The following is a 23,972-nucleotide window of genomic DNA, read 5'->3' as shown; positions in this document are numbered from 1 at the left end:
TTTTTTTTTTTTTTTTTTAGTAAAAAATCATGCGTGACGACACTCGGATAGAATTCCGAGCTCACGGTCCATCGGAGCAGATGAACGACGGACGAAAGAGATAAATGAACGCAATGCCGTTTTCGAAGAAACGAACTTACATCGACTCGCGAAATCGCTCGAACGTTCACCGCAGTTTTCATTCTCGCGTGTGCGTCGAAAAGTTCGAGCCATCTTTCGTATATTTAAAAACAAATTCTTCACTACACGTCTAATGACATAAATCACTCTTCGGCATATATTTTTCCAAGGCAGGTAATAATAGATCGAGATCAAGACGAGCTGTGCAACCGCGATCTATGCGACGTGGCTTCTTAATTTCCACGCGACATTAATCGACGAGGAAGCTCAAGAGGAAGATCGACGATCGTACTACCCGAAAAATTTCCCCACGAACGCGCAGAAATCTAGTTTCCACCTCTAAGCAACCTGTTTCCCCATTATTTTGTCCAAGCGCCTGTTTGCGCAAGCCGAACCGGTCGGCGAACCAAACGAAATATCAACGAGGTGAAGCTCGAAAGGGACGCGCGCGGCGCGCACGATTCCGCGCGTTTCACGAAACGAGTCATCGAGCATGGAATTTCTCATCAGAGCTTTATTATCGGAGATTTACGTGATTTCGAGCGTTTCGAACGCTCGCGGACGGGGACGAGAACGGCCAGATAGAGGAGGAGAGCGCGTAGGCGCGCACGGCGCGAGGTAGAAAAATTGCAGGCCTGTGCAATATAGATTTTCGCGATGAATACGGACCAGGGGGAGGGGGGAGTTTGCCCCCCCCCCCGCCGTTCGTGATGTTTAGTCGCTGTACGAATGTCCTGCCCCCTCGCGGCCGTAGCTTGTTTTCAAATTAGAAATTTCCAACCGCGACTTGTGGACGTTATTAAAAATTTCACCTCGCTTTTTCCACCGATATTACAACGCGCGTTTCCTCTTCTTCTCTCTCTCTCTCTCTCTCTCTTTCATTTCGCCTTGCTTCCGCGGAAAATTACCGGCCCCGGACAGGAAATATCGCGGACCATATCGTGCGTTGCGTTAGGTTTGCCCAAAGACGAAATTCGTGACGAGTTCTTAATGGAAGTTGGAAAATCAACAATTCGTCAGACTCGGGTTCTCCGACCTGATTGTCAAACAATTTTACGTCCAGGCCGGGTTAGAATTTTGTCAGTCGATCGATTTCGTTGATTAATTTTCAGTTCACCCTTTTTCGCGTTCGTACTTCCCGATTTGAATATTTCACGCGAACGACGGGATCGTTCGTTCTGCATCAGCGCGATGACGAGCAACTTTTAGTTCATTAAATTGGTGATTTTAAAATAAAGAAAAAAATGTTCGAACTCGAACTGTTCATTTACGGTTCGTTGATCGGCATAATGCAACCACGTTGCATCCTCAATTTCGAACCTCAAATCGACATCTAATAATTATCACAACACCATCCCGATTCGTATTTTTGTAGATCGTAAATTTATATAATTATGAAAAAATCGTTTCTCCCCTTCCCATCGATTTCCACCATTTTTACACTATTTTGATATCGACGAGACCTTTTAGCCGTTAATTTAACCTCTCCTTGTTTCACGCGAGTGTAAAAGTATGCTTTTCATAAATGCATCTACAGCCGTCTAAAATTGAACTAGTAGCAAATGCCAATTGGAACGAACGAAATTGCCGAGCGATTGTTATTGTTATAAGGGAGCAGACGAAATAATTTTTCTTGGCCAGCCGGACAGGTCTTGAGGGATCACGCTATCCCGGCGAAATACGATTATTTCGGCGGAGACAAAAAATATGGGGAAGTGGAACGACTTCCGTGTATGAAACACGCGAAGGTGAATGTAGATGTCATCTGTCACGATGAAAAAGCGTTGTATCCTATGTCAGATACCGTGTCCCGTATTCGTCAAAGTGCACCGATGGAAATAGATGTCCAGGTCTCCGGCGATAAGTCACGAAATTCCAAATTCCCGCTGTTTCGCCCAAACGCCCCAGCAGCATGGCGATTTGATCGCGACGTATTACGCAAAAATTATTTCACGCGTGATATATACATGTGCAGCTGGTGAAAATAATCGGGAGATCGAGTGGAAAGTTTTTGAGAAAATATACGTACAGATATTTAGTAACTATACATCGTCACTGTGTTGAACGTATATATATAGAAAGTGTGAGATATTCAGTAATCGTAGACATTAGTTGAGTAACGAATTACTTATTATATTAATAAATTGCTTTATCAATTGCTAAAAGTTACTAAAAATTACTTACAATATTAATAAATTATATTAACAAAACGAATTACATATTACATTTAATAAATTAATGAATATTCGCTGAAATCACTTTAAATATTTACCGTCTGTTTCAAGGTAATTGTTTACACTGTGTTAACTTCTTTTATCAAATATATAGATGAATATAGAACACTTTACGATTTCTATGCAGATCTTTAACTTTGATTGACTGTAATCATGGCTAGAGTATGAATTTTGCAGCTTAAACATCAAAATTTGAAAAATTTGCTAAATATTGCATAAATCAAAATTCAAAACTCAATTACATCGTATTTCATTGCTAATAAAATTGGGAAATATTTTATACAACACACTCACACACACACTGTATCTGTACTTTCATACGTGATACTTTCAACTATGCAATGTGTTTCTTGAATATATTTCAACTTCTATAAACGTGCGTAGTTTATAAGCTCGATTTGTTCGAGATGAACGACTATCACCGAGATCATTATACAACAAAGAAACAGCCGTGCCAACACGATGCATTAACCATCTGGACGAGAACGAGAGAATAAATTTCGTCCATAAACAATTAAACAATCAATCGACACGCGACGACTTGCATATGGATTTCCCCTCCTCCCTCACCTTCCCCTCCCCCCCAAAAAACACAAAAACAAAAAAAAACAAAAAAAAATAGAAATACACCGGACACCGCGTGCGCCACGCACGAGGAGGGGATTCCATTTAATTACAGTTTCAATTTGCTATTCGTTCGCCGGACCTGACGTTTATTGAATTTAGTTTTATTTCCTTCGGCATGCGCTACAATGGAAAAAGTTCAAAAGTTCCTCGACGCACGCGCGATTTTCTATTAAAAAATTTCCAAATAACGAACGCTTTTACCGGTGATTAAAACTTTTAAGCTCGGACGCATTATCGATGGCAAACGAACAAAAACAAAAAAAAGAAAAAAGTAAATAAAAAAAAAAAAAAAAAAAAAAAATACACCGGCAGCCGAATGGTTCTGTTGATACGAATGATAGCGAGCCATTTGTTTCGAATAATTAAGAATACACGGGCGCGCCTCTCTCGTCCATAAATCACCGGGACGCTTGATGGAATTAAAATGTAGAAATGATCTGCATTATTCAATGTTCAATCGATCATTATCAATTTTTATGACGTGAAAGGCCGTATAATTGCACGGAAATGATATGTGAAAAATTAAAAAATAACGACTCGCGTCGGTTTTGTCGATAATTTCTCCCTCCTTGTAATTTCCTTTATTTTCTGACGTGAAATTCATCTGACAGTGAAACTGTTTCCAAGATTTACAATCTCGAGTGTAGTTCCAAAATCGATTCCGGCAATTTAACATCACCTTGATTCGAAAGTTCGTAGAGACTTAAGACTCCTTTCATCGCCTGTTTTACACAGGATCCATGTCCTTTCTCCCTATTTAAACGAAATGTTGGCTCTCATCGGTTCACGTCGTTCCACGCCATATTTCGACTGCTCGATTCGTTTGATTCGAAGGTTTTCTGCGACCAAAACGTTCCACTGGCGCGAGCAATACGTTGCAACGTATCGGGTGAGCTCCGTGCCTCGAGCTGGTTAGCACGCGATACAGAATTAATTTATTTACAATTACTCGGCCGCCCAGCGCGTTCCGCGTTCTCAATTACCGAGCTGCGAGTCGGCCTGATTTTTCCAGCCGGCCAGGTGAATTTCACCTGGTTGGTTTTGATCGAATTTCTAATTAGCACCAGTGGAATTTCCACGGATCGGGAATCCGGATCGGTGCAACTGCTGGATCGCGGGAGTAATTGCGAAATACTCTCCCCACGGGGGGAGGTTGCAAACTACGGCGAAGGTTACAGGCCGCGATTTTACGCGATCTCTTCATTTTTCTTTCCGTTTCGTGACCGAGGCGGGCCTCTAATCTCACGCGCGTAGAGTAATATTGCGCGCGCGTTCCGCTTCACTGCGCTCGTCGTCACGTTTCACGGAACTTTCTTTCGTTAGCCCCTTCTCTCCGTTTCCTCAATCTGCATCTATGTTCTTTGTAATTTCATTTGTTTGTCAGAGGGTGGTTCTCGAGCTCATTGATCTCATCTGTGAGGAAACATACGATTGTAAAATTGTAAAATTCGCGTGCAAATGAATAATACAGAAACCATTATACACACTTTTCTCACATCGTGCAACGTTGCACTTTGAAGTCCCCGGAATGAATGTATAAAAATCCAACGATCTAACAACGAACGACGTAAATGACGACTCCTTCATCTCCGCTGAAAAAAATCTCATTCTCTATCCCTATTAAATAAATATCTCTCGGCATTTAAATTCTCCGCCCACGGCGAAACTCGCGGCGCCGATCGCGCTTGATCGACTAAAGACATTAACGAATTAATTCCCAAATCTACTGTTTCGGAATGCCGGAACATAAGCTTGAAAGAAGCTTATAGCGCAATCGGATAGAGCACGCTGCGATGGGAACGTGGCCCGCACCACGGCGAAACCGTTTGAATTGGAATTAACTTGAAACCGATGATAGGTCCAGCGATTTTTATTTTTTATTTTTTATTTTTTATTTTTTTTTTTTTTTTTGGTCTCCCTCCCTATAACACACGAAACGATATCTCGATACCGTGATATGTTTCCTCCTGTGAACATTTTGTAAATCGAAATATTCTGTGTTTGAAAAGAGAGAGAGAGATGGGAATCGAGGGAGAAAAATGGAAACAAAGAAGACAGAGAGTCAGCGTGGTTGCTGATTTTAATTCGCTCCTCGCTCTCGGTTCCTGTCGGCTCGACCGTCTCGCAACGCGCGAGCTAACCCTCCTGGCACCCCCCAAGTGACACGAGTGCAACCCCCAACGTACGCGGAACTACGGCAAACTTCGCTGTGACGTACACGCTCGTACTACAGATGCTCGACCGAAGATCTCCGCCGAATACTCGCACTTTCTCTCTCGATCTTTACGTTTCGACCGACACTTCCGCCGAGACACTGCTCGAGAATCCTCGACACGGTTGTGTGAGATACGCGATAAATAAATATGTACGTAACGATAGAACGTCTGAACTTTTCAATGTTTTCGAGCCAGGAATTTCGCCATATCCTGTCCTAGGTGATAGTGATTATCGCGTGCAGGAAGTGTTATTTATTTAAAAAAGAAAAAATATTAATACGGCTTCTAGTTACATTAAATGAATTTTCATACGTTTGTAGAAAATTTTGAAGCACGAAATTACTGAGTGTGTAATATGGGAAAATATATAAAATGCTTTCAATTTTCCTACGAGAGTTTCCTAGTTTTTTTTTTATTAGAAAAATCTAGATTCTATAACTTATGAAAAATTATTAAAGATTGTTGAAACTTCTATTAATACATCTTCTGGTTACACTAAAGGAATTTTCATACGAATTTATTGAAAATTTTGAAGCACGAATTTACTGGATGCATAATATGGGAAAATATTATATATTAGATAATACTTTCAATTTTTCTACTTTTATTTTTACTAAAGAAAATTAGATAAAATCTAGGTAAAAGTCTAGGTATGATAATCAGATAGATGTTTTTAGCTACTTGTATGAATATTTGGACAGCATGAACGCATGAACATTCACTGCGCCAGAAAAGGATCGCTAAATTATGACTAGAAAAATTGTCGATTTTTGCGAAATCACCTGTGCTCATTCCAAAGCTCTTTCACATCTTTCGACGAAATTTTTGTCCGAAAAAAAAATCCTTTTTCATTGTGAAACGTAGCGAAGCAGTGAAATTGCTTTTTTCCCTTTGAAATTTTACAAATTCAAAACGACTCTACAGAGTAGATGCATTTTTTTTTTTTTTTTTTTTGACGTTCGTTTCAAAGTGATTATGCAAAGAGAAGTCTCCCCTTTTTGTATCAACTTTTCGGCGGTTGATGTATCGTTTTCTTTTTTTTTTTCTTTTTCGCCATTCCATCGCATTTTTGACGAAAAACATACCATCGGTACTAAAATTATCCAAGATGGAGAGAAATTTTCATACACGAACTCGAACGCGATTAGCTGTTTTTTAAACATATGTTTTTCGACAAGCTTTATGACATATGAAAATAAGAATGCAAGCGCAACATACGAAGCATATGTTTCACGACACGTGTGTTTCGCTCAAAATCTGCATGAATCTCAACTCGAAGTAACAAGACAAGGGTATCCTAAATCGGCGATTAAGAAAAAAGAAAGAAATTTAGAAATTGCGAGAAAATTATTCGCTTCCACTGCGAACGAAAATTATAATCATAAAGCGGAAATGACAAATCTCAAATCCCTTCGATTAATGAACTCCAATTAATGAGTTAAAGAGAAATCACGGAGAATAAGGACCAAGTAAGGTCTCGCGAAGGATCGTCTACTATCGAGTTAACAGATCATTAGATTGAATCCCGAGGATGACGCGTCCGTGAATGACAAATGTGCGAACAATTCGCGGAGAAGCTACGCTTCTCGAGGATAATCGGTGGGGCGCCGGTCGAGAGTTCGCACAGGCCTGACGGAAGTAGGCAAAGAAACACACAACGGTGAACCGTGCACGCGTGCACGCTGACAACGCACGAGATCTGACGATAACGTGAGAAAAGATGATTTATGAGCCAGGGACACGCCACGTCGTTTGCTCGAGTTCGCGAATGAGTGACCGAGAGTGAACAACCCGGCCGAAGGAAGGAGAACCGAGCGAGACCCCGAAAAAGAACTGCTTGGATAAGAAACGAATGGAGAAAAGAAAGAAAAAGAAACGAGAGTCATAGGAGGAGGAGAAAAAAAAGTCGTATGTGGGCCAGAGTCGAGTGAAATTACCCTCGGGCCCTCTTAACAAATGATAGACAAACATTCGGCTAGCCTTGGCTGTTGAATAACGATCGAGCTTTTCGAGTGACTGATGACTCTCCTCGACTCGATCATCGTCCACTGACGCTCTTCGTCGCGAGCCACGATGATATTTTATTCAATGTTGGCTGGTCAAGGTCGCGCATACAGAGAGAGAGAGAGAAAGAGGAGAAATTAGGTTCCCTCATGAATTAGACAGGTGAGCCGGAGTGAAACGAACTTCTGGCCCCGCTTCTGGCCGAAATTGACTGTCATTTGCGATCCCCTGGTCGAACGAAGCATTCAGCTCGAATTTGAGCAGGTAACGAAAGAAGGACTGTGGGACGAGAGTGTTCAGAGGAGGAACAGATATATTTAATAAAGTAATTAGACTGTTGTTTTTAGGCTCTGCGAAAGTTTTTATAGAGTGTAACCAAACAAACTTTTGTTCAAGTTCAATTTTTTGAATCGTGGAATTCGTGTAAACAATCCGCAGTCCGATCACTATCGATAGGGAATTGTAGAGAATGTAAAATAGATATGTAATATATAAAATATATAAATTTTCACCGGGGAAATTGGAAGAGAATCTACTGCTTTAGAACTGCTTAACAGGGCTTGATTCACATCTGCACGTTCATCGTGTATTTACAATTGAGAGACAACAAAATTACTAATGTATTAACTAATATATTTTTTTCAATTCTCCTAGTTTTCAAACAAATATGGCAAATATATGTCTCGAAACCTTCGATCGAATCGTAATTTAACCACGCGATCAGATATTTTGTAAATGTTCATTAAATATGCTCGATCTTCAAAAAAAAAAAAAAAGAGAAAAATTTAAAGCGAGAAAGAGTTTAAAGACCCGTTCGACTCACGAAGGACCTTCAAGTATAAATCCAAAGTAAAAATAGCCTGAAGACATTGAAAAGAGTTCGTCTCTATCGACATACTTTCGAACGTGGATCGGGCATCAATCGGGCGCGTTTTTACGCTTTGCAAAGTGGCAAAAAAGAGTGGACAGCTCGATATCCCGAAGGGGTTAATTGCAGCGTGGTTTTTTTACGATGATGGCCGACACGCGACAAACGTAAACCAGCATGACGGGCCGATAATACCGAGATCTCGAAAGTGAAGACCGGTTGCGCGTTCGTTCGGTCCTCCGAGATTAATGAACGCGCGCCTCAAGTATCGCGGGCTCGTTAAGACACATTAACCTTTCCCTTCGCTCTTTTCCTTTTTCTTTTCTCTCGCGCTACTTTGCCCTAATGGCGCATTGATCACTGTTGGTCGAAAGAAAAACCGATCTCGCGGTGATTCGTCGCAAAGAAAAGAAAAAAAAAAAAAAAAGAAGAAGAGGGGAACAGGGAAACATTCGCGCGAGACTCTTAGCGCGACAAATGCGCCTCGATCGATTCGACGTGGGTTGTTAATCGATTCGAACTGGTTTCGATGCTTCTCCCGAGTCACTGTCCTCGATTTATACCACCTTTTAGGAAAAATCTCGCGTATCTTTGAATACCTTTGCCCGTTGCAGATGACAGATGGATATTCGTAGTTTAATAAAATTTTCATCTATTATTGAAAATATATAGGTTCTGGCAGCTCAACTATCGAAAAAAATGGCGATTTGCCAGTGTAAAAATTAACCTGCACGAAGAATGAAGAAGTTCGTAATATAACAAAGAATTGTTCGAATCCTTGGCTCGTTTTGACACACTCTAATATTTGTCTTCATTATCTTTATATATTTACATTCTTTGTACAATAAATTCTTCAATAAAATCGTACACGACACGTGCGATATGATATCGTGTTTCATTTCGTTGGCCGCTATCGTTTTTTTTTTCTTTTTTTTTTAACAGAAAGTTCATCTGTGATAGCAAAGAACGATAAGTGTACTAGAAAGCAACATTAGCGTTATTAATTTGAAATTAATAATTTTCTTGATACATAAATAGACTAACTTTTTTTTTGAAATGTCATTTCTGCAATCACAAAAAAGAACTCACTAGGTTCTAGAAATTAAAAGCTCTTCCAACGTGAGATATTGCAGAATATCTTTACAGAAACTAAGCTGCAAGATCCGCAATCGCCAAATGAAATTCATTTCTAAATATTTCCAATAATATATATTCCAGCTTATAATTCCCTCTGACAAATTTCTAAAGGATATTTAATACTTGTTTTTCGACACAAAATTTTGTAAAAAAAAAAAAAAAAAAAAAAAGAAAATGTAACACGAACTGTAACACTATCCAGATCATCTGCAATCTCCGAAAAGAATTTTCCCCGAAACATTTCCAATAATGGATTGGCCTGTAATAAGACGTCGTCAATAATTCTCATTGACGAAGACGCAATAAACCAATGATTTAATCGATTATCGACCTTTCCGGTCCGGACTATCGCGGAGCGCGATTCGTCTTCGATACATTCCGGCACGGCGATTGCTCGCGAAAGTCGCATGAAGTCGAGCGATCTGCCCACAAAGAGTCTATTAATCCGGCTTGTCTGAAATCGACGGAAAACTCGATAGTTCAGCAACGAGACACGTGCGCCAACGATAATCCCTTCACGAGGATTGTACAATATCTTATCGCTATTATCGAGGATCTCTGAAAGGAGAATAAGTTTATCGGACCGCTATGTACAAGCCGGGAAATTTTATAACGCATGGAACATCAAGTCGCGCATGTTCCACGTACGACTTTCGTTCTCCCGCCAATTCCATCGATTTGATCCTCAGAAGTTGTCTCACGGGTGGACATCTCGTCTCGTGCGAATTTTATAATAATAACTAATGCAAATAGTCGTTTTTTTTTTCTAAATAGATAAAACTAGATTTCTACGAGGAAAACGATTGTTAAATAATAATTGTTAAAATTTTGTATCGCACTTTCATCGTTGCAAATTCCTCAAATTCTTAATTGTAACAACTGCTCGTTCATGTAATTTTAATTCATGTGAGAATTGTTCACTGATAATTTTAATAATTTCAAACGGTTGCTTCGAAGCGAAACGAATTTAGAGGAAACATACATTAAAAACTTTTTACGTTCAATTTCGAGTTGATCGTTACATTATATTAGAAATCTTTATTTTCGAAAAAGAGGCGTGTCACGGTGAACCTTCCTAACCGAAGGGTTGAAATCACAATCGCTCTTAACCTCGTCAGTCTGACAAATCAAACCTCGACCGAGCGCGCTTTTCCAACAAACGCTGTTGCTCTTTCTTCTTGTACCGCGTACGCGATTAGAAAAAAAGGAAAAAGAAAAAGAAAAACACGGCGAAAAGAAAAACACGATCGATCGAACAAGATAGATCTATCATTGTGTCAGCTTCTAAAAGGAAAGCACGCTCGAGATAGATCGCGTACAATCCGCTTCGTTCGTAATTCAATCTGATCAGAAACAAGGTTGCACAAACGGAAAGCAATTAATCATCGGCATAGTTTTCCCGTCGGTTAATACCTAGTCATCTGTCTAATCGGCTACCCTATCTGCTAATGAACCTTCCCTAACCTTTACGCCAACTCTTTGTTTCCGCGAAATATGCAAGGCAACTGTACAGAGACTCCTCCTCGATCTTCAGTCGTCGTAACCTTCTCCAATCACATTTTGCTCTTTAATCCTTCCACTGTTCGTTTGAACGACCGTGCAACGGAACAAACCGTTTGAATAAATATTGCTTATGCAGATTTCATGGACAATTATTTGCATTAATTATTCGAACGATTTGAAAAATCGATAGAAATGATTTAAGAGACACGTTATTTCTAATTTTATATCTTCGCGTATAATCCTCCAAAAGTATATCTCGTCCTTCTTTTTTTTTTTTTTAACTGAATTTACTTAACATATTATAATATTAATATGTTCCATCTACTGCTCCAAAACGATCGTCTTTAGTTTCCTTTACTCTACATGCAGTCAATATATTTTTATATTCGTTCAATAATTATATACACACGTAGAATATAATCTTCTCGATGCTGAAAAAAAATTTTTTTCGAAACGTCGCGATGTCTCTCGATTCGATAAATTAATTCTATAAAAAAAGAAAAAAAAAGGGGGGGGAGAGGACTTCTGCACGATGAAAAGCCAAGAACCCTAAGTGATTCGTTTTCTCTGATGCTAACGATATGCAAAAAGCGAATTACTATTCGTTATCGCTCGTTTGAATCGGAGCGTGTAAAAAGTACGAGACGACGTATGCATGTATGTATGTTTCGTTCGAGCAAACGATAAAAATCCAAAGGCGACGCTGTATCTTTACATTTAACGCTATAAAGAAAAATGGAGTAAAAAAGAAAGAAAAAAATTGAGTGAACAGACTTACCTCTGTACGCTGCTGTAACCTCTTGTTCAACTCGTAGAGCCTGTAGTCCGGCTGGCCAAAGTACGGAGTATGTCTCCTGCGGACAGGAGACGATCTGTCAGATCAGATCGATCGGTCATGTTAGGTGTGCTGTGTACAGTGTGTTCTCTGGTGTGGGTCGCGTGTCGCATGCATGTAGACCGAGGGGGAAGGGAGAAGGAGAGAGAGAGATAGAGAGAGAGAGTTCAGCATGCATCGTCGGACTTTCGTAAGCCGCCTGGAGCGGCCCAATGAAACACGGCGCGGCGAAACACGTCGGGCCGTGGCACAGATCCGCGCGGCACCACGAAACTTACGACTTTCACCGAGGGAAACAACGTATCGCGAGACCTCACATCCCCTCGAGTAAAAGAATTCCCCCTCGAAACTGATTTCCAATAGTCCCGGCCAAGTCCGTTCGCGTTCAACCGGGTCTGAGTTCTCGATCTGATTGAAATTACGGCCAACGCATAGGTACAGTTAGCTCGTTTCACTGAAATTTGCAGCGGACACACGCGTGTCTCAGCTTCGTTTCATTTCGTCGAAGGTGAAGGTTCGCGGAATGTTGAATTTTGAGCGTGGAATCTAACCCCTTGGCGCTGGCAACTGGTTCGCGGACCATAACGAGTGACCGAACCGTATACAATAATTCGCCGTTCTCTTTTTCTTCGACTACGAACTCGTCGACATCACTGGAGAGAAATTATTAGGAAGCGATAAAGTTGTCATTTGTTTCACCGAGGTTACATTTAAGTGTACATAAAACTGAGAAAATGTTTGCAATTTGTTTGCATGTTAAATTGCTGACCGGTGTTTTCACACTGGCCGAGTGTAATTTAATTGAAGTATGATTTTCATCGCTTGGGTCGGAATTTAATCGACGAACACGCTTTCGAGGTCCGAGGTGGCGCGAGAAGTATCGTTCTACTCCAAGTAATTAAGTATAGAGTTTACTTTTATTGCAAGGAGCACAATTTTATTGTTTCTAACTCGTTTGAATTGGTCCAACTGTATCGACAGATGATGCAGACAGTGTAGAATATTTTTCTAAATTATCGGAGTAAATATTCATAACTAAAATTGGAAAATATATAAAAATATATATACTAAAATAATAATAACTAATAATAAAAATTGGAAAATAGTATTAATTACTAGACTATTTGACCTTAACGTGCTACTGACAATCTTTCATCTATCGTGTATTCAACTTCGACAAGCTTGTAAACAATGACGATCTGGATTGTCGGAATATCGGAAGAAGATCGCCAATATCAGTAGGCTAAATCGATGAAAGAGTAGGCTAAATCGATGAAAGAGTCCGCACACTTTCGAACAACAGCGCGCACGTTGCCAAATCGCAATCGATTAATCGTGCCGTGAACATCGAGGGGAAAAAGCTCGGAACAACAGCGCAACCCGAGATCGTGCTATCGTGGCCAAGCAAACGGCGTAAATCAAGTTTAATAAGCTCGTGCATGCCTTTGCACGCGTGTCAAACACCTGTTAGTGCCGCGATCGTACGAATCGTGCCGGGGAAATAAAATCTCGATGTCCGCTGTCAGAGCTCCGCTCTCGACAACTCTGACTCTGTGATTTTTCGATATCCCTCGCGATCTTTCTTCACGAACGTTCACATTCCGTTTATCATTCGTAAATAGCTACGTTGTTCCAAAATTGTCCAAATTATTTCCAAAGACTCGGCGCGAGAAACGTGAAAAGAAAAGAGAATAAAAGGGAATTTAATCTATACAATTTCCACGTCGAGATCGAGCGAACTGTGAAAAACCAATTCCGGTGAGGGAAAACAGGCAGGATTTTACGGGAGGCAGGGAACGTCTCGATGCTCGCGGAGGGAATGAATTCGTGGTTAGATGTTGCGGCGTAGACGGATATATGTGTGTGCTCATATCAGACGCAAAGTTCTAATTGAATATAAGAGTTGATTGTACAAAGGAAAGACCGTTGCACTGTAGCAGCGATAACAGCGTGTTTCGAGGGTCACGAATCGACCGGCTACACTGATATCGATCACCCTCGTGTCAGTGCGCGAGCCAGCTCTCTCTCTCTCTCTCCATCTCTTTCTCTCTCATTCTGTGTATGTGTGCGTGCGTCGCATCTTGTTGCTCGTGATCGTCTAAACTTCGTCGAAACTTTACGACTGGCAAGTATCTTTCTAAAGGTTGCTGCTCTACACATCGCCGATCGCGATTCAACGTAGTGAGACTCAACGTAGCTGTGTTAACGAACGAAATTTTTCTTTTTTTTTTTTTTTTTTTTAATATGGGGTATTTAGAGTCGCATCGACTACGAAGTCTTTAGCGACGTGTTGAAATTTTTTCTTTNTTTTTTTTACTCCATTAAACCATTACGACAGAACCATCACTACGTACGCTCGAACGTTTGTCACTGAAAACTTTGTACGTCCGTTTATATATATTTTACCTGTACGTATAATATACGTATGTGTATATATATATAATATTCAAATCAATCTGAATGCACGTTAAATTAGACATAGTCAGGAAAGTACAATTGTTCGAAACAATTAGAGCAACTTTCGAGAGACTACAATTGGATAGATATTTGAAACAAATGTTATGGAGCGTAAAAATGTTTACAGAAAGATATCTGATGGAAATATAGATGTGCACATTTCGTAGAGATAATACAGTCATAATTGGACTTTTCATTATACTTTAGATGATCACTCGCACTGTATACTGATTTTCCATTAAATACAAAATACTGCACACCACTCGTTTTCAGATCGACTTTAAATTTTAGCAACGCAACCACACATTTCACTTTTACTTTGCACAACACGTATAAATAATGTTGAAGCCTCGACAGCTTCAATGAATGGTAGATAGCATAATCAAAGGACACAGAATTTTCTAAATCGAAAACGTTAGACTTCTTATCGGCGCGAAGAGTCTACAATATTTGGTAAATTTATGATAAAGATAACGATTTACCTTCCGCAGCCAAAAAAATCGCAGCCAGAAAGATCGCAGCCAAAAACATCGCAACCAAAAAGATCGCAGGGCAGTGTCATGATTCACAGTTTCGTATCAGCAAGACATGGTCGACTGACCTGTTTTGTTTAGTGTTTCCAAAAGCGGTTGACAGTCGGATCGTTACACAACATTCAAATTACACGTTACACGAATTCGCCTAGATCGAGGCAATCGAACAGGACCCGTAACTTCAAACTGATTGGCGGTAATTTGACAATCAAAACAGGCCCGTCGTCGGAAAAGTCAGGAAAAGACGATAGATAGAGAAACAGTACGCACAGATAGACGGAAGTTAGACGACAGATACACAGAGAAGTATAGATTTACTTTCGAAAATGTTACAAATTAGAATCGATTACCAACCACGGCCAAAACCACGTCCAATTTCAAATGTACCATTGACGCAATTCAACAGATAAGAATCATCTATGTTTAACATCCAAATATCAAGGATACCCATAAGTAAGGTCGTTTTCTTCGAATTTAATAAACATTTCCAGTCTATCGGCAACTTAACTAATTTAATTTATCATAACATAACTTACATTCTAGTTAAATATATCGACATTTAGTGTGCTTATTGTTAAATTACATTATAGATTAAAACTGTATTGACTGTTGTAATAAAATTTTGCACAGTATTAAAAAAAAAAAAAAATTACTTTCGCGAGCTTGCGTTAAATTAAAAAAATATACCACACAGACGTAGTATTATTTTCTTGACAAGAGGCTCGTGTATATCCAAAAGTGTTCGAGTGAACGTAGTTCACATTTCTTAAACAGGAAACCATATTTCCAAGCAGAAAAACGCTGAAATCCTTATTTCGGGCTTTCCTATGAAACGTGCATCGTCGCTCGTTTGAAACGCGCAGCAGCGGATCGGGGCCGAAGCAGAAGCGCGAAACGGCAGACTAATTCTTGGAAAATTGAATTCGCGTTGTAATGCCGGCCTCGTAATACGGACAATTGATTGGTGGCATCAAAATATTAGCGTCCGACTGACTGGCGGCGGGCTTTCGCTGACAGGCGGGCCATCGTTCTCCGGAATTGTTATCGATTTTAATATCGGCGCCGCTCCATTAACGCCGTTCAACGCGTTCGATCGCTAAAGTTACACGTGTTAGCCGCAATACGCATCGGAGCGGATCGCGGCCAAATAATCCGGTCACCCGATTTCACCTCCGCGACTTTAACTTCCTCGAGAGCATCTGGTCGCCGGCGAGGCACCTTCAGCTATTCCTTCGCTAGCCAGCCAATCCGATCCACGTGGTGCTTCTGTTTCGAATTTCTGACGAATACGTGCATGGAGAAACTCTTTGCTGACAATGAGTTGAAATTTAACTTTTTCCTTTTTCAGTTCTTTATTTGAAATAAAGAGTCGAATGTAAACAATAACGGAACAAAGTATTGTATGTTACAGAAGGTTCTCTCGGATATTGGAAAAAATTAAAGTTGAATTCACATTGCGGGAAAAATTCCACGTTATAGAGAAAGGGTTCTATGTCACGTTGCTATAATATAGAATATTTTACGTGCTTCTATATTCTACATTCGAACTACGTGGATCGTAAATATATTATTTTGAATTACAGGTTAACGTTTAACTTTCGGTTCCGTTTGCTCTCAAATACTGTTGAAAATACATCTGAACTTTTATTTACATTTACAGACCTTGCGACAGTCTTGTGTTTACAATGTATAATGTTTATAATTCAGCGTTCGAATACTTTGGTATGCCTTATATGTACCTATCCGTGAAAAATGTTATGTAATTTGTTTACTTATGGTTTAACTTTTCTCTAACTTTGCATACATCTAGCAAATGTGTATATAATAGTATAAAAACAATTTGTTTCAATAAATTGCAATTTATTATACAATTTTTGTATAATCAATTATTTTCCATCATGCCGTTCGGATACTTTCGTTGCTCACCGTGTATATATTTTCAAAATCTGTATTCTGCAAAATTCATAACGCTCGATCGCGAAGATATTCTGCGTAATGGGAAGAAAACAATCGAATGCTTCCAAAGAGACTGCAATCTCAGATTCAACAGTATGGAAGAAAAGAAAGAAAAAGAGGACCAGGAGATATAAAGTTTCTCGCGAAACAAACATTACACGCTTGCCGCTGTGTAAAGAATGATTTACAAGAAGACCGGATCGTCTGAATCAACTTACGCGGCAACTTAAAGAGACGTGCAGATCTCGGTGACAGTGATTCTCTCTTCTCTTTGGAGAAATGGATTGGCAGGAAGAGTTAAAACCAGCGATAAACGTCCGAAATCGGGCGAGGCTCAGAGAAAGAGAGAAAAAAGGAGAGAGAGAGAGAGAAAATACACGATACACGATGACGCTGAATGCCGCGTGCGAAGATCGATCGTGCCAGAAAGAACTTGGCCTTTCCAGTCTCTGGAGAATCGCCGCCGTGGGACTTGACGACACGTCACAACCCCTCACACATTTGTACACGTGTGTGTGTGTGTGTACACACAGCAGGGTGAATTTACCAGAGAAGGGTCGAGGCTCAAGGGTTGCAAGGGTAACCTACTGTCGCGCATGGTTCACCAGGGACGCGCTCGACAAATTTCTCGTCCCACTCGAGTCTCTGATTCATCTGGATCGCGGACAATCGTGAAGATACATGGTACGTACGTAGCGGCTGGCAAAGCATATTCGTACATATTTAGAAGACTTTTCACGTACACGCGTACATTACGTACGGACGTATGCGTGTTGTATGAAAGATATCGATATATTTCGCTGACACTGCAACAAAGACACAAGCGTCGCGATCGTGTTGTTAAAATTTTGGAAGTCTGCAAATGCACGTATGTTTTATATTTATTGCCGACTTATATATTTAACAAAAGATTAATATAATGTGAGTATTATATGTATATATTGTTGATATAATGGATCTCTGTGAAATATATATGTTTTGGATACATTTTCAGTGTTGTTATAAATTTTACCAGTTAAATCGTAATACAGAATTGACGAAGTTTCCAAATGTTTCCGCGTAGTAAAGAAAAATATATTTGCAGAAGAATTATCATATTTATTTCTTGTGATTAACAGTTTCGTGATGATAAATTCATTCCTTTTCTTGAAACATTAAATACTAATTATATAAATCGTGGACTACGTAAAAATAAGGTTGATCAATTTAGTTAGTGAAAGATTCACGTATGGCTGTTCTTCTTTTTTTCTCTTTGAGATAACTAAAGAAGAAGAGCAAGATTAAAGGTTAACACACGCTCGTCTATAATTAATGAGATATTTTTAATGCGAGTCGAGCGAGCGCGTATCGACCGTGCGTTAAAAAATGTCAGGTTGCGTGTTTATTTATAAATAGGCGAAAGATTAATAATAAAATTAAAAGGCACACGCTCGGCGATAGGTCGAAGCTCAAACTCATTGAACGCGATAATTCTTCTTTTTTTTTTATCGTGTATTTTTAAATTTTATTTATACTGCGTCACAAAATTTTCACAGCTTTAGAAATATATCACCAGTTGTTTATTAATAGAGTTAGAATACTAAAGATAGTAATTTCGAAGATGTTAAAAGTGAAAAGTTGTAGCTGAAGCAGCTACAGTTCACAAATTTCTATCGAAGCATCGTACAAAAAGAAGGACACGAGAAATGGCAAATCCAAGGTTCGAAACTTGTTATTTTCGACAAGAAGACCCTGTACATTTGATTGAAGCCATCTAGTTCAAAGATTAACTATACAGATCAGAAATTTCTATCAGAGTATTAAAAAGAAGGAAAATACCTGATCACTATTAAAATAAATCGCATGAAACTATAAGCAATGAACACTTTTAGGAATAGGAAGATACTAAAAACATTAATAAAAGATGCGTACGTATAACTGTAACTGTACTCCACGAATTATCATTAAAAAGAATCTATAAATCATAATAGAAATCTACGAAGATCAATAAAAAAAGGAAAAAAAAAAAACAAACGCGAAAGACAGGACCCAATCACTAAACTGCGGATTTTCATATTTTTTCGTAAAAATAATTTAAAAGTTAGAATCCACGCAGAGGTTTCTATTTTTTTTTTTTTTTTTTTTTTTTTTGTCTGACCTACAAAACGTTGTATCGCGCGCTGTGCCTCCGACATTTTACATATCCGTGTGTCGCGTGCGTTTTTACGTATCTTCGAATGCAGAAAAATCCACAGTCACGACTTACTGGCTGCTTACAGAGACACCACGTTTTAAAACCGAAACGAAAACCGACACTGAAAATTAGCACGGCAAAAATGCACGGAAGGAAGAAACTCGGTGCCCAATTTCCTCGCTAAAACCACGAAATTCGAGGGAAGAAAGCTTCAACAGATATCAGTGTAATGGTTTCTTTCACCGAGCACGGAGCACTCGAGAGAGAGAAAGAAAGAGAGAACTCGTTGACAGATTCAGCTGGCAGCACCGGGCATAAAACAGAATCGAAACGCGCTAATTTAGCCGACAACGTAATTTCACGTGAGGCACGTACGCGGCGGTGTAGCGGCGTGCAATAATCCGAAACCGGCTCGCGTGGAGCGCGCCGGTTCTCTCTCATTCAAGACGTGCCCGCCGCGATCGAACTAATTAATTCGTCGCACGGCACACCGGCGCGGCTCGCCTCCGTTCGCTCGCTCTCTCTCTCTCTCTCTATCTATCTCTATCTCTATCTTGCTGCCCGCAATTTTTTTTCCCCTCCTTCTCTCTCCGGCCCAATGATCGTGACAGATCGTTCCTCCGATACGGGACCAATCCGTTCAATGAAAAACTTTTAGTCGCGCGCGCCGTCACAATTTCCATCGTGGAATCAGAAGAAAAGAGAGAGAGAGAGAGAGAGAGAGAGAAAGAGAGAAGTTATCTCTGATTCTCGAAGAGTTTCCTTTACGTACGAAACGGATACAAAATAGAGACATGCGACGAATTTGAACACTATGGAGGAGGCGTAATATGAAGAATCTGTTGCTTTCGCGGATGAGAAGAAGGATTCTCGATTATTTTTGATACTGATACTCGGTCATTTTCATGATACGAATGCACGTAATACGAGAAATTATGTAAAATATTCGAAATACGACGTTGCTTGTAACTAACACGTACAATTTAAACTTATCAATTAACAATGTTCTACGCAGGTTGTCTCAGCTGTATTCTTGCTTTAATTATATTGATTTCATTACTTATACAGATTAATTACACTTTGATTGAAGGGATTAATCTGCAATTCGCTCTGGATACTTTGTAAATTACAGACACTCCGTATTCTCTATCTTCTCGAATGTTCGTTTTTTTTTTTTTTTTTTTTTTTTGATCAGTATTGGGCGTTGGAATAGTTAATATTCTCTATTTATGAATTTTCGAATATTCTGAACATTCCCTTTCGGGATATTCTCAATTTTGGATGTTATTCACCTTAGACATATTCTGTTTAAAATCTTCGCAATCACAAATATCATTCGTCATCAATATTCAACGTCTTGAATCTTCCCTATCTGTTCCTACCTAACATCCATTAAATACATTAACATCGCTCCTAGTTCAGCAACAAGAAACAAATTCGAAACAAAATAAAACACGGTCGAAGAAAATAGAAATTTTATCCTAATATACATACGCGATCTGAAAGATCACCGAGTGGTCACATTCAGATTTCACTTTTCAACGAAATTCAACCGACGTTAATTTCCATGACTATAGCTTCGCAATTAGCAGACGAAATCACGATCCCTGATCCACCAACGTGTTTCAAATCAATTCATTCATTTCGAATCTTCTCTCTTTCTCTCTCTTCCTGTCCGACGAAACTTGACGACAGAGAGCGCGCGAACGAGAGGCCGTTGGCTAGGTATATCCGCGACATCGTCGTCGCGGGATTTTCGAGGGAGCTGCGGGCGGGGTGCGGTCGTTATCAGGTCGTGAGAGTTAATAGGTTTAGTTGGCGCGGTTAATGGGCGTCCCGGCACGCCGGCAGGAATCAGCTGACCGGCCAGCTGGCCGTGGAAACGACGCGGGCGTGCACGGAACCGCCGGTTGAGAGCCGTCGCCTGCCACCGGTCTCAGATTGGGTTAGCAAAGGGCGCAGTTCACGGAGCGGAGGGTGGCTCTCTCGCCGAGGGTGAGTCTGCCACGGAGGGAGGAAGAGGGTGTTATTAGGGGTTGCTCATGGGGTGGCACTGCGATCAATGCTTGGGGAGTCATGCTAGACCCCCCTTTCGAACTCTATATATAGAAGAATAGCGCGCGCGCGCGCGCGCGCGCACACACACACACACACACACACAAGCCTACCGACACGTATGCACACGGTTGGCTACGACCATCGATGGACAACCGAATATTCGTGTCTCGCGAGTTTCCGAACGATTTACTCGCCCCCGCGACAGGTTACACCCGAACGTTTCGAATATTATTCGAACGCGCAACGAGACAGCGTTTTTCGACAGAGATGATGCTTCCTGAAGGGATGATGATCATTGGAGTATGCGGATGTTTGCGCGGGACGATGTTCTCCTTTGCATGTACGTATGTACAATCGCCTTGTTTGTCTTTCGATCGATTACGATTGACTTCTGGATGTACTGCCAGTTGAATGAAAACGAAGGTCGATCGCATTTCTCAACTCTTTCGGAGAGTGACAAGTTATGCGTTTTCGAAGCGACGTTGGGCACCTCTCGATCCCTCGAAACTGTCACCGCTCAATAAAATAGCTCAAGGGTTTTGGGTCGAACTCTCAGAGAGGATTTCAAGGGTTAAAAATAGGGGAGGATTCGCCGTTTTGTTGTACACGTGTAATACTATTTAAAAAGCGTTTCAATCCTCGAAACCCTCTTTTTCGCCGAGTTATTTCGACTCGTGACATTTCTAAAATAGCATTACAACATCTGCAACAGAAACAAACATGATTCTAGAAATTGGTCAAATTGGTGTTGCTACGTTTAATTTTTCTTGAACTTAATTTTTCTCTTCAATTCCGAAACTTTTAAAACTGAGGACAGACTCTGAAGAACAATGGTCAAACAATGGATTTTTATTTATTAATTTCTTTTAACTCTTATGTTACAATTTTTTACTCTTGAACGATATATAGTACATCTAGTATACTATAGATGATTTGTATGATAATAAACTTATCTTCCAATCTTCAAAAACTGCGATCGGCAACGATTTTCAAACTATATAATACAACAGATTCTCTCGTAAACCGATTGAATATTTCTAATCGCTCCACGTTCGACGAAATCGCGACGAAGAAGTTATTCCAACCTACCACGCTTCATTTACGTTCTTCGTATGGAATTGGAGCGGAGAAGAGCGCAAGGTTCGTCTTATCAGCGGTATACGTTGTTACGTAACGTCTAAGCTTGATAAGGACGTAGATACAGGTATTTATCGATCGGCAGACGTGAGCCGGAGTAATCGTACCGATAATTGAAACTACAATTTCATTAAACGGGCTGAACAAAAGGAAAGGTGTGGCGCGGTACCTTCGACGGTAATTGACTTTCTCGATCCCCTTCTCTCTCTCGCTCTCCGGCCAGATATTTATCTCTTATTTTCGATCGAATGGTCGAAAGTTTCTCGACTGCGGGAAAGTACAAACGCCGGATTTTTCGTCGATAATTCCATTGTTAATGTGCCTTGAAATATATTCGAACGGCCTTGGAAATTCAGGTATCGGTAGATAACCGAGCAAACGACGGAACAAATTACAGCGATAAAAATTTTAAACGTGCATTTCAGTCGGTAAACCGAAGATTGCTCGACTGACCAACGCGAAGCCAGGTTTCTAACGGTCGAAACAAATATCCTCGAGGGATGCAAGGATGCAGAAAACCTTCGTGATAACTTCTTCTTAACACTAGAATTTTTTGAGAAAACTGTAACTCGATCGGGACGAATCAAATAACTTTTTTTTCATTTTTTTTTTTTTTTTTTTTTTTTTACTAATTGCATTAAAGAAAAGTGCTGGAAGTAAAGTATTCTTCTTCCTTTTTAAGTATTCTTTACCGAAAAAAATTTAAACAATCAATGAAAAATCAAATTCGCGTAGGAAACAACTTTACTCGTTTCCTTGAAACGATTGCAAATTGAGCACAATTTAATTATTCCTTTCGAGATTATTTTTATAAATAGTCGATAAGAAAGTTTATTCCGTGTAAGAAATACGTAAGTTCTCGTTCTTTCGAAGTCATTTTCGTTTCCGCCCGACTGAAAATCGGGAATCTACGAACGATCGAATTTCTCATCTTTCCTGAAAAATTTATCGGAGTTGTGTCACACTCTAGTAGTATCTAATGGCAACATTTTTACGAGCCACTATCTCGACGAGTAAATAAAGAACTAGGCATTCGAGCGAGGCAAATTTTACGCGGCGTACGCGTTGACGATTTTCTGCAGGTAAGTTAAGGTTCGTTTTAGATAAATTGCCGTTCAATTTGCGATAGCTGCGCGCGAGCACGCGACCTTTTACGCGTTCGAGCCGCGCTTTTTTTCCCCCCTCGCCAGCTGTGCATGCGCCCTTCACCAATAAAAGCTACGAGCCAATAAATCCTAAGGTAACGATCCTTCTTCCGTTTTTATAGAGACGTTCGTTGCTCTCTTCCCGTCTCTATCTCAAACGTCCGCTCGTTCAGGCTTGAAAGAAAAGCCCGCAAAAGTATATACAGAATTTTAACGCTCTTGTACCATCTTGGTTACCGCTCTTTCTTCCGCGGTATCCCTGCTCTTACGAGTCTTTTACAAGGAAGCGAAACTCGTAGACATTTCAGAACATTTATACATTATCGATCGTATCATGTTCAACGAAATAATAAAGACAGAAGAACAGTATCCATAAATGTGATTTCCTTCGATTGTGCATGATAATTCTCATTGTACAATATTATATTAACACAACATTAATTATTGATATGAAATTTCGAAAATCGCTCGAAATGCTCGAATGTTTAATAAAACAAAAATTTGCTTCCAGGTTTGCAGAAGAAACCTGGGATTGAGCGAAACAGTACAACCATCGACTGTTCGTGCAAACACAAACGTCCTGGAATCGATGGATAAACGTTCGATTTTTAAGAAAAGAACGACTTGTTTTGTGTCAGAAAAAGAAGTTCTAGAGTAAATATACAGGGTGTTTCGTAACTTGTGGAACTCACTTCGGGAGCTGATTGTACGCCTAAAAATACTGAAAAAAAGTCATATAAATATATGTCCTGTCTGTCTTCGTTTACGAGATGTAACGAATTTTCTGTTTTAATTACTTTTACAAAAGAAATGCTCAGAAATGACCACCTTTCACCTGGTGTTTCTCGAATTTGTCGGAAGCCTTGCTCTATTCTGTTTCGTAGTATTTCAGCATGTTCAATCGATGTTGCGTATACAATAGATTTTAAATGTCCCCACAAATGAAAATCTAATGGATTCAAATCCGAA

General features: G+C 39.9%; 1 protein-coding gene across 4 annotated transcripts in view; it reads right to left on the bottom strand.

The window, feature by feature from the left end:
- Nucleotides 1-23,972, bottom strand: part of LOC122528437 (LIM domain-binding protein 2) — a 117,667-nt gene that overhangs the window by 29,166 nt on the left and 64,529 nt on the right. For 3 of the 4 annotated variants that reach the window (XM_043653531.1, XM_043653527.1, XM_043653528.1), the window contains exon 2: nt 11,488-11,581. In XM_043653531.1, coding sequence (XP_043509466.1) covers nt 11,488-11,581 — 94 coding nt within the window. The remainder of the gene's footprint in view (nt 1-11,487; nt 11,582-23,972) is intronic. The other variant, XM_043653529.1, reaches the window with a different exon arrangement.

The sequence above is a fragment of the Frieseomelitta varia genome, unplaced genomic scaffold (assembly GCF_011392965.1).
Source record: "Frieseomelitta varia isolate USP_RPSP 00005682 unplaced genomic scaffold, Fvar_1.2 scaffold_250, whole genome shotgun sequence".
NCBI lineage: Eukaryota > Metazoa > Arthropoda > Insecta > Hymenoptera > Apidae > Frieseomelitta > Frieseomelitta varia.
Note: the sequence above shows the minus strand (reverse complement) of the source record. Positions and strands in the feature narration are given on the sequence as shown.